We start from the raw sequence: 13,115 nt of genomic DNA on the forward strand, positions 1-13,115 counted from the left end.
GCTTCTATGTCATGATCGGCATGAGATGGTTGAGCCCCAAATCGTGCTGATGTCCTTTGCTTCAAGAAGGCGATTCGTCTCAATCTTCCCTCTGACGAAGTCCTCACTGGTTACAGTGATAAGATCAGTTCGAACCTTCGTATCATTTCCTGCGCCAAAGCTCAGAGGTATTGGCGAAAGGGATGCCATGCATTCCTGGCTCGTGTGTCAACGAAATCCGAGTAGTCAAGGACCTCGAGAGCACCTCCGAAGTCTGCAACCTTCCTAATATCTTCCCCAAAGACATCCCAGGGATTCCTCCCGAGCGCCAAGTTGACTCCCGTATCAACTTAATCCCCGGGGCTACTCTTATAGCTAAATCTCCATATCGTCTAGAGCCGGGGAAAACGTGGCATTTGTTTAGCTAGATCAATGAGCTGGGCAACAAGGAGTTCGTAATTTTATTGTATGTGAACTTTATTGTGTTCAAAACCTTTCTATTCTTTCTAGGACTACATCATGGGGATGTGGGTCGAATCAATGAGATTCAGATAGCAACACGGGAAATCTTAATGCATAGATAAACCTTTAGGATACATCCAGAGGCAACCATTGTTTCTCACAAGCTTCTTTCTTGACATGTAGCAGATCATGCCTCCGAAGAAATGTAACCAACCCACCGGTAAGACACCAATCCTCTAGATGGACTCAGCTACATTCCAAGCTACTGTCACAACAGCCGTAGCAGCCGCCCTAGCTGTTCTTAACGCTAACAACACAAATGTGGGTGGAAGTGTTAATGGCAATCCAAATCTTGGTGATAACCAATCTCAACAACGAGTGCCTACTAGAAAGGAAACACCTGATTTCCAACCAAACATCTTGAAACGAAAGTTCAAGAATAAGAGAGGGAGCTGTTCAACCCAAGGACCTTCTGAAAGGCAATGAATAGGGGCAGTCAATACCTCAGTCAGCCCTGCTGTTCCAACACCAACCACACCCTACTTGGGAAACCTCCCGCACTGCAGCAAATGCAAGTACTATCATCATGGAGTCTGCCCGAGTGCTGCATTGCACTAGATGCAACGGGAAGGGGCACACCGCCCACAGCTGTAGGACCCTAGTCAAGTTCATCACTCTGACTACCAAAGTTGGGGCTATTCCAACATGCCACCTTTGTGGTAGTGTAGGACATTTCAAAAGAGACTGCCCAACAGAGAAGAACAACGGGGAAGCAAGAGGAGTCTGACCTTAGAGAATGAGGAAGCATCAAAGAACCCTGCTATGTTTTGGTACGTTTTCGAAAACCCCAATAATTGTTCATAATTGTGATTACTTTCTCGTCCAAATTAAATTACGACATTCCTATAATATTTGAAGCCCTAATGGGTAAATTACGATGGATTAGTGTATACGTTACAGTCAGTTGTAGTTATACATGACTTGTATACACCGAACGATCATAGAGAGATCTAGTAAGAACCATTTCATAAAAAAAGTTCATAGTTTCAAAACATCAGAACCCTCATGTTAGTAGTACCCGTTAACTTCGAATCAAACACAGAAAACACTAGAGACATTCACCAAGGGGCACCAATGTGCTAACAAAATGATCCTTCCGAACGAACTTAACGCGCGTTTCTACGACGTCATCCTGTTTAGTCCGACTGAGTCTATGTTATACCAAACCCCTTTTGTCCTAAATCGTTCGATCGCAAAACTCTCGTCGCTCGTAACGTCAAAATAGATGTGAACTTCGGAAATTCATCTATCTTCGAAACCCGAAGGTATTCAAGCGAAGAGTATGAATCAGAACCAAGCGGGAACTTGAATTCACTTGGGAGCACGAGAATCCAAGGAAACAGAAGTATCCCCATCTTTTCCATGGCAATGAGTTATATCTTTATTCTTGAATTTCGGGACGAAATTCCCTCTAACGGGGGGATGATGTGACAACCCGGAACTGACATCTTGTATGCCTAGTCAACTCAACCAATGTTAAACCCGTATTCATTGTCTTTTAACACCGTTTAAGGGTTCATTTAAGCATTCTAAGCTTGAGTACAACCGAGGTTGAGGTTAGGAATGAGTCAACAAGTCGTATAGTGACAAAACTAGGCCATACACACCATTAGGAGGAGTGTACAACCATACACATGGGTGTGCGGCCGCACACCCCCTTATGGCAGCACACCCACCCTTATATAAATAGTAGACCCCCCATATACAACAAGTCGTATAGGTTTTTCCCAGGATAACACGGTATTTTCATAAACGGATGGTTTAACATTTGACTAACGGATATTCATATTCATTCCATGACTCCTTGGATTATACATATCTAGTATGAATCGGGAAGTCATGGAAGGAATGAGTTTTCAAACATGCTTTTCATAAGAAAATATGAGATTTTCTTGAGGAACACTTTTCAAAAGGATCAAAGAACATTTTCCACCAAAACTAAATGCTTATGAACTCACCAACTTTATGCTGATATTCTTTCAAAACTGCTTGTATTCTCAGGAAATTAGTAGACAGGTACTTCCAGGAGTTTGGAGAAGTCGGAGCGTTAGAGTCACGTATTTCTATTTTACATTTGATATGAACAAAACTATGTATTAAGACAATCTAAACCCTTTTCATATATGTATTCAATGTTTGGTTGTGTTTACTATGCTTGCTATGATACAATTGTTGTGATACTACGCATGACGTCCTCCATCCCAAAACGTTTTCGCCGTTCCGGTTTTGGGGTATGACACCAAAGGATAGCTAAAAGAAGCTTTCTTTTCTTAGGGCAATTTCCCCAATTGGGCCGCAAAGTTGATCATCTCTATAACCGAAGAGCAATGTTCAAACGAAACCTTGCACCAGTTAAGAATTTTTTGCAAAGTGTCCTGAGCAAATGGTGTCGAGTATCATCGAAACCCAAAGTGCAATTATGACAAGAAGCGGTGGAAATGTTGATTCCACGACGAAAAAGGGCACTCGCGGAGGGAACACGATCCATACAAGCTCGCAAAATGAAAAAAATGACCTTTAGAGGGACTTAACTGAACCAAATAGTGGGATTGTCCACCGAATCAGTCAATTTGGTGTCAATCAGATTTCTAAGATCACGAACATAGAAGTTTCCATCCAAAGATAAAGAAGAGCTCCAAGAATCCCTACCATCGAAAATAACACCTGAATACAAGCAAGTTATGATATCAGTTAGCTCTTTGACCTCCATTTGGCTACTAGGAACCCGTTTCCAAGCACAATTTATCGAATTAGCACCTATTCTCTCCGAACCAAAACAATATTTTTTTTCCTATCCATCTCAAAAAGAGAAAGGAAGAGTGAAGTGAGATTTCTCGAGCTTTCTATTTAAATAAAAAGCCAATCCTTATGTCGATAACTTCGATTAAAAGGTTGAAATTAATTATATGACTTCCATATATACCATATTACTAGAAACCGCATAACACAAAATCTAATAAAGAATCTAAATATCTAATAATTCAACTTTTCAGACTCTATTAGGAGATGTGCAGAACGAAACCAACAAATTTGTCATGGATGAGGGAGGCTTCAACACTAGCGTGCACCAAAAACAAAACTAATAATAGATGTATGACAAGAAAGATAGTTGAAGAACAAGTGATCATCGGTTTCTGTCACTTGATTACACAAAACACACATATCCTAGTGAAAAACTATCCCTCTTTTGATTAATATCGAGCAACTCGGTATCATGTACATCAAAGGTCTCCACATGAAATAATATACTTTTTAAAAGGAACCCATTTGAACCACTAAAACTCCACCAAATCATCAATACCCCCCAATCTGACTATAATGCTTCTCAAGGATCTGAGCGATTCATCCAAAAGAATGAACAAGAAAACAATAATTGTTTTTTTGTATCCATTTTTTAAATTCAATGGAACAAAAGACAGGAGAAATATAACCATGCACTAGACACAAAACATACACGAATACATGGTGGACGAAAGCTCATGATGGCAAAAACAAACAAAGAAATCGCAAACCCAAAAAAACATACGATTGATATCACACACCACAAAAACCAACCTTATATTGAGCTCTGATTAAAATAGACATGATTTCACACCTTCAATGCAGGTTAATCGATTCAAGCCATGGTTTAATCGATTGAAAGGAGATGATGGTATATATAACTGATTGCATCTCTGGTTTATAAAAATCGATTTGGAGTCGATTTCTACCAAATGACTTCTAGCCGAGTAGTATCAGGTGGTGTCCTCCCTCTTTGAGGTTGAAGGTTCATGTACCATCGGAAACATAGGTGAAATTAGGTGTTAGTTTAAAAGTAGATTAGATTTGCCGGTAAAAAAATATATATATTTGGAGATGATTTTGTTTCACCATTTTGAGGGAAACCAAGCCTATTTTTTGTGATCATGATAATCTATTTAATGGAAAAATCTGAAACTGTGAAAAAGGATAAACGAAAAAACAAGGAGTGTCGTGTAAATCTGAAATAGTGAAAAAGGAAGAAGGGAAAATGAAGGAGTGTTATGTCATTTGTCAATGTAATAATTTTTCTGTTCATGGATAAAAAGCTTCGTTGGCAAAATCAGCTCCCATGTTAAATGATCATAGAAAGACAACTTAGCAAAGGCAACAGATCTTTTGGTCACATTAGGCAACATAATATTTGTTGCTTTTGTGTTGAAAACTTGGTCACAAACACCTCTATTTCCAAGTATTTGTCTAAATAGCGATCTTAAAACTATCGCTAATATTGTTAGTCCATTGCTAAAGTTGATAAGACATAATTCATAGCTAAATCTGTCGTTAAATGCTTTAAAGGCATATTGTGACATTGAACATCGATTGAAGCAAAAGTCAAAGAAATAACCAGTATAGTTTACCCCAAACTTTAAGACCATACATTTACAAAGAGATAAATTACAAAAGAAATCGACATGTAAAATAATAACTCCAATATATATGAATTTGTAAACCATATATTCTGAGAAACACAAATTAGAAACTCAAATGAGAATTGTTTAAGGGTGTAAACACACCGGGTGCCATACTCTCAATCAAATCCAGATCTTTTTGCTTCAGATGCATGTATACGACCCAATCTCCATTGTTCTTTGCACTCGGCATTGGAGTTAGGTATCCGCTTTGACTACCCCAAGGAAAATGATACGATCCAAACTCTGGCTTTCCCCATCCAAAGTCCATATCCTTAATTGGTAAACCTTGTCCAGATGATACAACTGTAGCCTCACCTTCGATTTCTTTTAATCCGAAGTATATCTTAGCAACAGCTGGCTCTGGTCGATGTAACTCTACCCAATCGATTAATCCCCTGAAATGCTCTTCTTTAGTTGCTTTGACCACAAACTTATGAACCTCATCTGCAACTTCATTAAGTGGCATTGTCTTGAGATCTTCATTCTTTGCGCTACCATATGGGATAGATAGTACATTTCCGAAGTGATTTTCCATGTGAGATGATGACTTTTCACTATTTTCGTTTAAAAATTGTCGTCCATTAACGACAATGCCCATTCGGGAATTTGTATTCACAGTATCATCACCTCCATGTGCTAATAATTTCCATAAGAACGCAGTGAATGATTGGAGTTTGCTTCTTCTTGTTTCCATTGAAGACGCTTGAGACTGAATGCGATTGATTGATTCAGCTTTAATATAATACATGCGACTATAAAGCGTATCCTGGAAGGAAGGTGGTGGAGGGAGGAATGATATAGGCAAGTACAAACTATCAACGATTGTGTCATATGCTGGTGGTTTTCGTGGATTCAAGATCGATGTGCGAAAAGATGGAATGTTGGTGATTTGTTTCATTTGTGCAATCTCCGCCCATGAAACTAAGAACATGTTTAAAGACTGACCATCTGCTACTCGGTGATCAATAGAGCATGATATTATTATTGATCCACAGTTTAACTCCGTCACCTGTTTCATTTAAATTGGGGTAAAGTGATTTTCATGTTCATATAATATATTGATTTGATTATATATTTTACATCAAACTATGATACAATTCTGTATTGATCATCTGCAATTTTTTGTTTTGTGGTTCATAATCTTTTCTCGTGACACGACGACACGGATTTGGTCACAAAGTCAAAATCCTACCGTTAGTTCAATTTTTTCTGTTCCATATCAAATTATAATATGGGTAAATTGCAGTTCCAAATAAACAAAAGTATGGTCCACTACCAAAGTAATTTTTAGAATTGCGATATTGTTTCCTAAATATTTCACAAAAAAAAAATGTTTTTTAATATGCACAATATATTGTTAAATGTATCATATTTTGTGATATAATAGTGTCATTTCACAGAAATACAATCAATGTTTCCTTGTATGAAGCATTTAAAGGAAGTTTCAGATTGCAAAGCATATATTAGGAGATTAGTTGTTATTTAATTTTTATTTTAAGTATTAAAAAGAAGTGGTCAATCTACCATAGCATTTTTAATGGTTTGTTTTCATTTTATTAATTTTAACTACAATATTTAATGGATACTGAATTGACTAATGAATTTTTAAATAATAAAATCGAAACATTTATATATTTTAAATAAATATCGTAGTATAGGTTTTTAATTTTTATTAATGTATTTTTAACTATTTTTTAAATCTTCTCAATTTTTGTCTTAAAGCATCTATTATGGTGTTTGCTTATTAATCTTCTTATCGACATTTTTTAATCCATGATCATAATTAAATTATAAAAACAATGACATACCTCTTATTATCATTTTTCCTAGCTACTTCTATTATCATTTGAGCCATCAGATTAATAACTAAATACGACACAAAAAGTTTAATAGTTTATAATTGGGCAAAACTTAAAAAAAATAAATCCAAAATATAAATTTTTATCTAGCTTTTAAAAAAATTAATATATTTTTTAAAACGTATTAGCTGAAAACCCAACATATTTTAACTAGCTCTTAATAAATGCAATCATAGCTGTAAAAGTGTTTACATAAATCAATTTCTTTTGTTTATGCTTATATGCCGAAACATTTCCTTATTTCCATTCATATTTTTCATGTAATTGTATTATTTTGTTTTCATTAAAGTCAAGTCATGGGTGGGAAATACGTGAGAATCTTTCAAATAATATTCAACCAAAAGTCACGGCTACTACTTGCACATATGCTTTCCAAATCCAAGGGTGGCAAATGGCAATTGACAAAATAATAATAGTTTAAGTGTTGTAGTTTACCTGAACTGACAACACGCCACGATTTATCTTAGGTACTAGCTTCCCCTTAACGGAATCGTCAGGACGATGAAAATCTAGGTCTTTCAATTCAATGTCAGCCTGGGCATGCACAAATTCCACTCCACTGTTGTTGCACAGTAGCTCCGGTTCCCCTTGGTTGTTTTGCACAATCTCACCCGCGAGAGGATAGAATGTCGATAGAGCTTCGGCCAATGATGTCCTAAAGGTCTTTACGACAGTTGCTGGCGACATGGGTACGCCATCCTTTTTCTTGTAACAAAAGAAAACTCCAGCTGCAACGGGTGGTAGAAGGAGGTCCAGGTTGGATAGGGGGAGCCAGTGCTTGTACGCTGGGGTGATAGATGCTGAAACGACATCTCGATCCTTCACGATCACATCGTAATCAATTGATGACTGTTCCTCCTCGTAATCAAGTTGTGAAGCCTCAAGAGTGGAATAGTGAGAATGGGAATGAATACGAGTAAGGTTGCCTAGACTTGCATGGAGATAATGGCGAGAAACAATGTTACCTGCATTGCATTTGTTTATTGATATACGAGAACAGGAAGAGGGTGGAAGAGGTGGTGGTTGTTGTGTACAGCGGCTTAGCTGGTGTGATTTAACGGGACTAGCTTGTTGTGCCCATGCCCTGTTTGCTCTCCCGAGGTTGAGGAGTTGGCGATATTTTCTCATAGTCGTGAGAGAGGATAGGAGCAAGTAAGAGTTTTAATGTTTGAAAGGTGAGCAACATAACAACACCACAGGCATGATTTATAGGGAAGTATTTAGGATATTCATAATTGTTTATTAAGACATTTGGATTATTATATGTGCAACCGTTAATGGATTAATATAGGGTATCTTAAAGTAACCCCTATGTGTGCGGGTGTAATGTTTGTTGACCTTAACGTACATAGGTTTTTTTAATAACATCATTAATATAACATCTTATTACCCATTATGTTGCATGTTTCCTACCGACCTCAATGATCACATTACTCACGCTCCACGAATTGTAACATACATACATACATACAAGAAGGCAGAGTATTGCATTACGTATGACACTTTAGCGACGAATAATACTTTAGCGACAACATCAAACTAGACACGTCTGGTGTCACCGCTAAAAGTGTCCGACGTCGCTAAAGGTATGCGTTGGTGATTTGTCGGGAGGAAACATGCAACATGATACAATAGATAGGGGTTATTCTTGTAGAAAGGAATAGCGTCGACACCTTTTGCGGCGACAGTGCTGTCACTATTGCTATCGATCTGTGTGACCCACTTGAGGAGCAATCTTGGCCTTACAATGTTTACCTAATCCGACAACCAATAATCACGAGAAATGACACGTTCATTTCCCTCCAACTAGTCTTCGCTAATGGTCTGGTGTCGCCGCTAAATGTGTCACCGTTAAAGGGTACCGCACTTTTGTATCACCTTTGTCCCAAATGAGCTACGCTTGTGTTGATTTCCTATGGAATTTGCGGCGACCGATTTTCATTCCAAAAAACCTCGTAGCGAGGGTTTGCAAAGGAAACAATCATTCTGTCGCAAATGTGACAACAAAATGAAATCCGTTGTAGATGGTATTTCGTCGTGTATTCTGTAGTAGGATTTCATCACAAAATTTGTGGTTATGAATCCCAAGCAAATTTTGTAGTGGCGAATCCCTAGCAACTTTCGTGGTGGCGATTCCCTAGAAAATTTCATGGTGCTGAATCCCTAACAAATTCTATGGTAGGGATTCCTTAGCAAATTCTATGGTGGTAAATCCCTAGCAAATTCAGTGACGGTGAATCCCTAGCAAATTATGTAGTGGTGAATCTCTAGCAAATTACGTGGTGGTGATTACCTAACAAATTCATTGGTGGTGAATCTCTATCAAATTCGGTGGCGATGAATCCCTAGCAACTTCCGTGGTGATGACTCCCTAGCAAAATTACGTGGTCATGAATCCCTATCAATTTATGTGGTATATATTATATAGCAGATTCCATAGCAAAGATTCCATAAGGACGGATGGATAATCGATCTATAAATTAAATCCAAATTATTTTGTAGTAGTATATGAAAAACAAAAATAACAAAAAGTCAAATAACATTATATCATAAAATAATACAATAATTATATATTACATGGAAAATCCCTACTAGTTTTGTTGTTCTCTAATAATATTAATAATATACATTGCCGATTTATGTTCTTCATCAAGTTGCTTGACTCTTGCGTTGTATATAGGTCTTCTTGGGCCTTCAATAGTTTTTTTAAGCTCTTCGTTTTGCTCTTTTTGTTGAACAACAAGCTCCCTCAATTCTTCCATTTCATCATTTATTTTCGAAATGTAAGATACATCTATTTTACCATTAATCTTGGGAACCGCCTTTGCAAAAGAGCCTAATCCATAAAGCCTTCTTTTTTTCGTCATGCTCACTAACAACATCATAAAATATTTTGTCATCCTCAAATTTAACACCTTCAGCTTCAAGCTTTTTCTGTTTTTCTCTATAGGCTGCCGATAAAATAATAATAATTTAAATTAAAAGATATCAAAGTTATGAATGACATTAAGGACTAGCTACAATTTTAAAAGTTTAATTGCACTGAAATACATATTACATGAATTTGTCTATCTTTTTTCATTTGACTCCATCGTGATTCTTCGTGTGTATATACAGGAACATTCACTATGGGGCGGATCGGATCCTAATTTCCTCTTCTGAATAAATAACATAAAATGTAAAACATATACATAAACATAAACATTGATATACCATTAAAAATATACCAAATCATAAGCTATCTTCAAATGATTTGTGGATCCAACGTTATGGGTAGGTTGTGCTATTCCATCAGCTACACTTGCAAATTTTCCATGCCTTAACCCATATGATTGGATTTCCATGTTCAATCCTTTATTGAAAGATGAACAAAAATTCGAACCTATTGTGCCACATCTAAGAAGGATGTTGATCTCCTATATCCTAGAAGTTGGGAAAACGGATGTACAGATAGCGGCTGTACTACGAAAGAAACCCTTTGTACTACCAAAAGAAGCTCCGAATGATATCTCCAAGATGAAACTCGAAAGAATCCACATGGACAATTGGAGTGTGGCTTTTCAGCAAAGTAGTAGAGATGTAATGAATGTTCACAAGTGCTTATCTTCTTTACCCGACAAGCATCTCTATTCCACTTCGTGTCTAAACTATACCGTGAGTATTACTAAACAATGCAAGGGAACGATGTTGCTGACAAGAAATGCTTCGCAGACATGATTAAGTGGTATATCACTGTTCGTAACACCTTTCTCGGTTTAATGTCAAAAATTTTCAAGGTTCAGAAGTGCATTAAACAGTGAAGAATCTTCTTTCCTTATTGACACAAATGGGAGATTGTTGCGATATTTATTGTGTTGTGTCAATTTTGTTATGCATGTATTTTAACAGATTGGGTCTGTGCATTCGTCATTATAATGCTAGGGTTAGACTATAAATATATCATGCATGTAGTGTTTTAGGGTTAATGTTTTAGTTGCCATACGTATCTTTACAGAGAAGTTTTATTCGAACTCTTCTAAGATATTGATAATAAAGCATTCAACACCCTTTCAATCATATTCAGTCTTTTTTCTTATTGTATGATTCCTTTAGACTCTTTTTAATCTATTGATCATTATTTCATTGTTTTCACAGAGGTTAGTAATCTTTTGTTTTTTGTTTTTAAAAAAATATGTTGTTATAATATATAGTAAATATATATATATATATATATATATATATATATATATATATATATATATATATATATATATACATTTTAGGTTGCATTTGCACTTAAGTATATCAAGTAATCTTTTGTTTTTTGTTTTTAAACAAATATGTTGTTATAATATATAGTAAATATATATATACATTTTAGGTTGCATTTGCACTTAAGTATATCAAGTTTGAATCTTCCGCTACCTATGACTTGTATACTTGATGCAACTAATACCTAACATGATGAGATACAATGACATTTCAATCCAAAATAGATTATTAATATAGGCGAAAAAACCTCTACTAGTTGTAACATCCGGATTCCCAGGTATCTTATTTTATGCATTTATATTGAGTTTTGGAGAGGGACTCGGCGAGTAGGCGCTCAGACTCGCCGAGTAGGATCGCGCATGGTCGGACTGATTTAATGGCGGACTCGGCGAGTCCATGTTGTTTAATGAAACCCTAATTCTCTGGGGCCTGAGCCCTATTTAAGGACCTTTTAGCCACCATTTGCGGCTATCAGACCCCTGAGAAACCCTAGAGAGCAGAGAGTAGGCTTGTAGTGCAAGAGGAGGGCTATTTCATCACTCTAAGTATGTTTTTGCAAGAAAGAAGGAAGGAGGTCAAACAAGGAAGGTTGAGGAGCTCAGATCTATCATCCCTTCATCAAAGGAGGCTACTAGAGGTACTAATTGTTGGAATAGTGTCTAAGGCTGCAACTATATTAGACAAGTATTTGACCCGGTTGTGCATGGTCATTTTGGGTTGCCTTCACCATAGCAACTTGATAGGATGATTTATTAAGAGAGAGTAAATATTATTAATATATTATGAGAATAATATAATGAATAATATATTTGTTATTTGATTAATATAAGTCACAGAATTAATTAGAATTAATTTGGTGACTTAAAGAGATTAATTAAATAAAGGGGTATAAACTGTCAATTGTTTGATAGTTAAGCTTTAGACTGTAAATCCATTGGGATATGCTTTGGACGAATTCTAAGGGTTTTAGGATAGCTAAAATCGTCCATATGGATATCTAAGGAATGGATTTGGATAGCCTTAAGAGAAGATTATCCAATTAGGGTTTAGGTTGTAACCCTTAAGGAGTCTACAAGTATAAATAGACCCCATGGCATAGGGAATTCGAAACATCTCCTAAAGTAAGAGAACCCTGGCCGAATTCCTCCCCTCTCCTCTCTCCTAAATCATTCTTCTTGCTATTGGTGTTTGTAAGCCATTAGAGGAGTGACATTTGTGACTCTAAAAGCTCCAAGACCTCAAGATCAACAAGGAACTCAAAGGTATGATTCTAGATCTGTTTCAATGTTGTTATTTAACCTAATTAGTCATTAGAAGACTTGGATTCAAAGCATGTTTATTAGAAAGCCTAGATCCAAGCATTAGGGTTTTGCATGCGCACATAGGAAAGTTCTTATGGCTAAAACCCATCAGTGGTATCAGAGCCTAGCTTGGTTTTCTTTAAATTGTTGCTTAATTAACTGAAACAAACCTGCAAAATTCGATTTTTAGGTTTCTGAGTCACTGACTCGGCGAGTCCCAAGGTGGACTCGGCGAGTAGGCCTGACTCGGCGAGTCCCCTTGTGCACTCGGCGAGTCCAGGCGTCAGGAATGGCCAGATTCGGGATTTTTTCATGATTATCTTATGGAAACTTACCTTAATCATAATAGATCAATCTAAATCCGATTTTTTGATATATATGACTATTATCTTGATCTAATTAAAGGTATTTATCAACTAATAAAATATTTAATTTCCTTATATGATAATTAATTAATTATTTTAATTATTTTGGTAATTATCTTGAATAAAATCAAATATAGATAATTAGGATATTAATTATTAATTGGAATTATTTGTTATTTGATCCTCCATGTTTTAAATGTTTAAAACCTACCCTCAAGTTTTGAAATTTATATTTGTGATTAAAAGTTTTTTAATTTAGACAACTTAAATTTCAAACCCTAGATTTTAAAAGTTTTAAAATACAACCCTATACTAATATGATATTACTAGAATAATATATATATGTATAACTAAATGCTAGTCTTACCGTTAGTAGGCCTCATTCACGAAGCCGATCTATAAGGT

At 36.2% G+C, this 13,115-nt stretch overlaps 1 protein-coding gene across 1 annotated transcript; it reads right to left on the reverse strand.

Annotated features, from left to right (window-relative positions):
* Window positions 1-4,788: 4,788 nt before the first annotated feature.
* On the reverse strand, window positions 4,789-7,964 carry LOC145063277 (coniferyl alcohol acyltransferase-like). Its single transcript, XM_079010868.1, has 2 exons — window positions 7,229-7,964; window positions 4,789-5,943 (listed from the first exon to the last, which is right to left on the reverse strand). Exons 1-2 carry the CDS (start codon window positions 7,919-7,921, stop codon window positions 4,996-4,998), a joined length of 1,641 nt encoding a protein of 546 aa, XP_078866994.1. The 5' UTR covers window positions 7,922-7,964; the 3' UTR covers window positions 4,789-4,995.
* Between the last annotated feature and the right edge of the window lie 5,151 nt (window positions 7,965-13,115).

This window comes from Lactuca serriola, chromosome 7, assembly GCF_051521515.1.
Source record: "Lactuca serriola cultivar US96UC23 chromosome 7, Lser_US96UC23_V15, whole genome shotgun sequence".
Taxonomy (NCBI): Eukaryota; Viridiplantae; Streptophyta; class Magnoliopsida; order Asterales; family Asteraceae; genus Lactuca; species Lactuca serriola.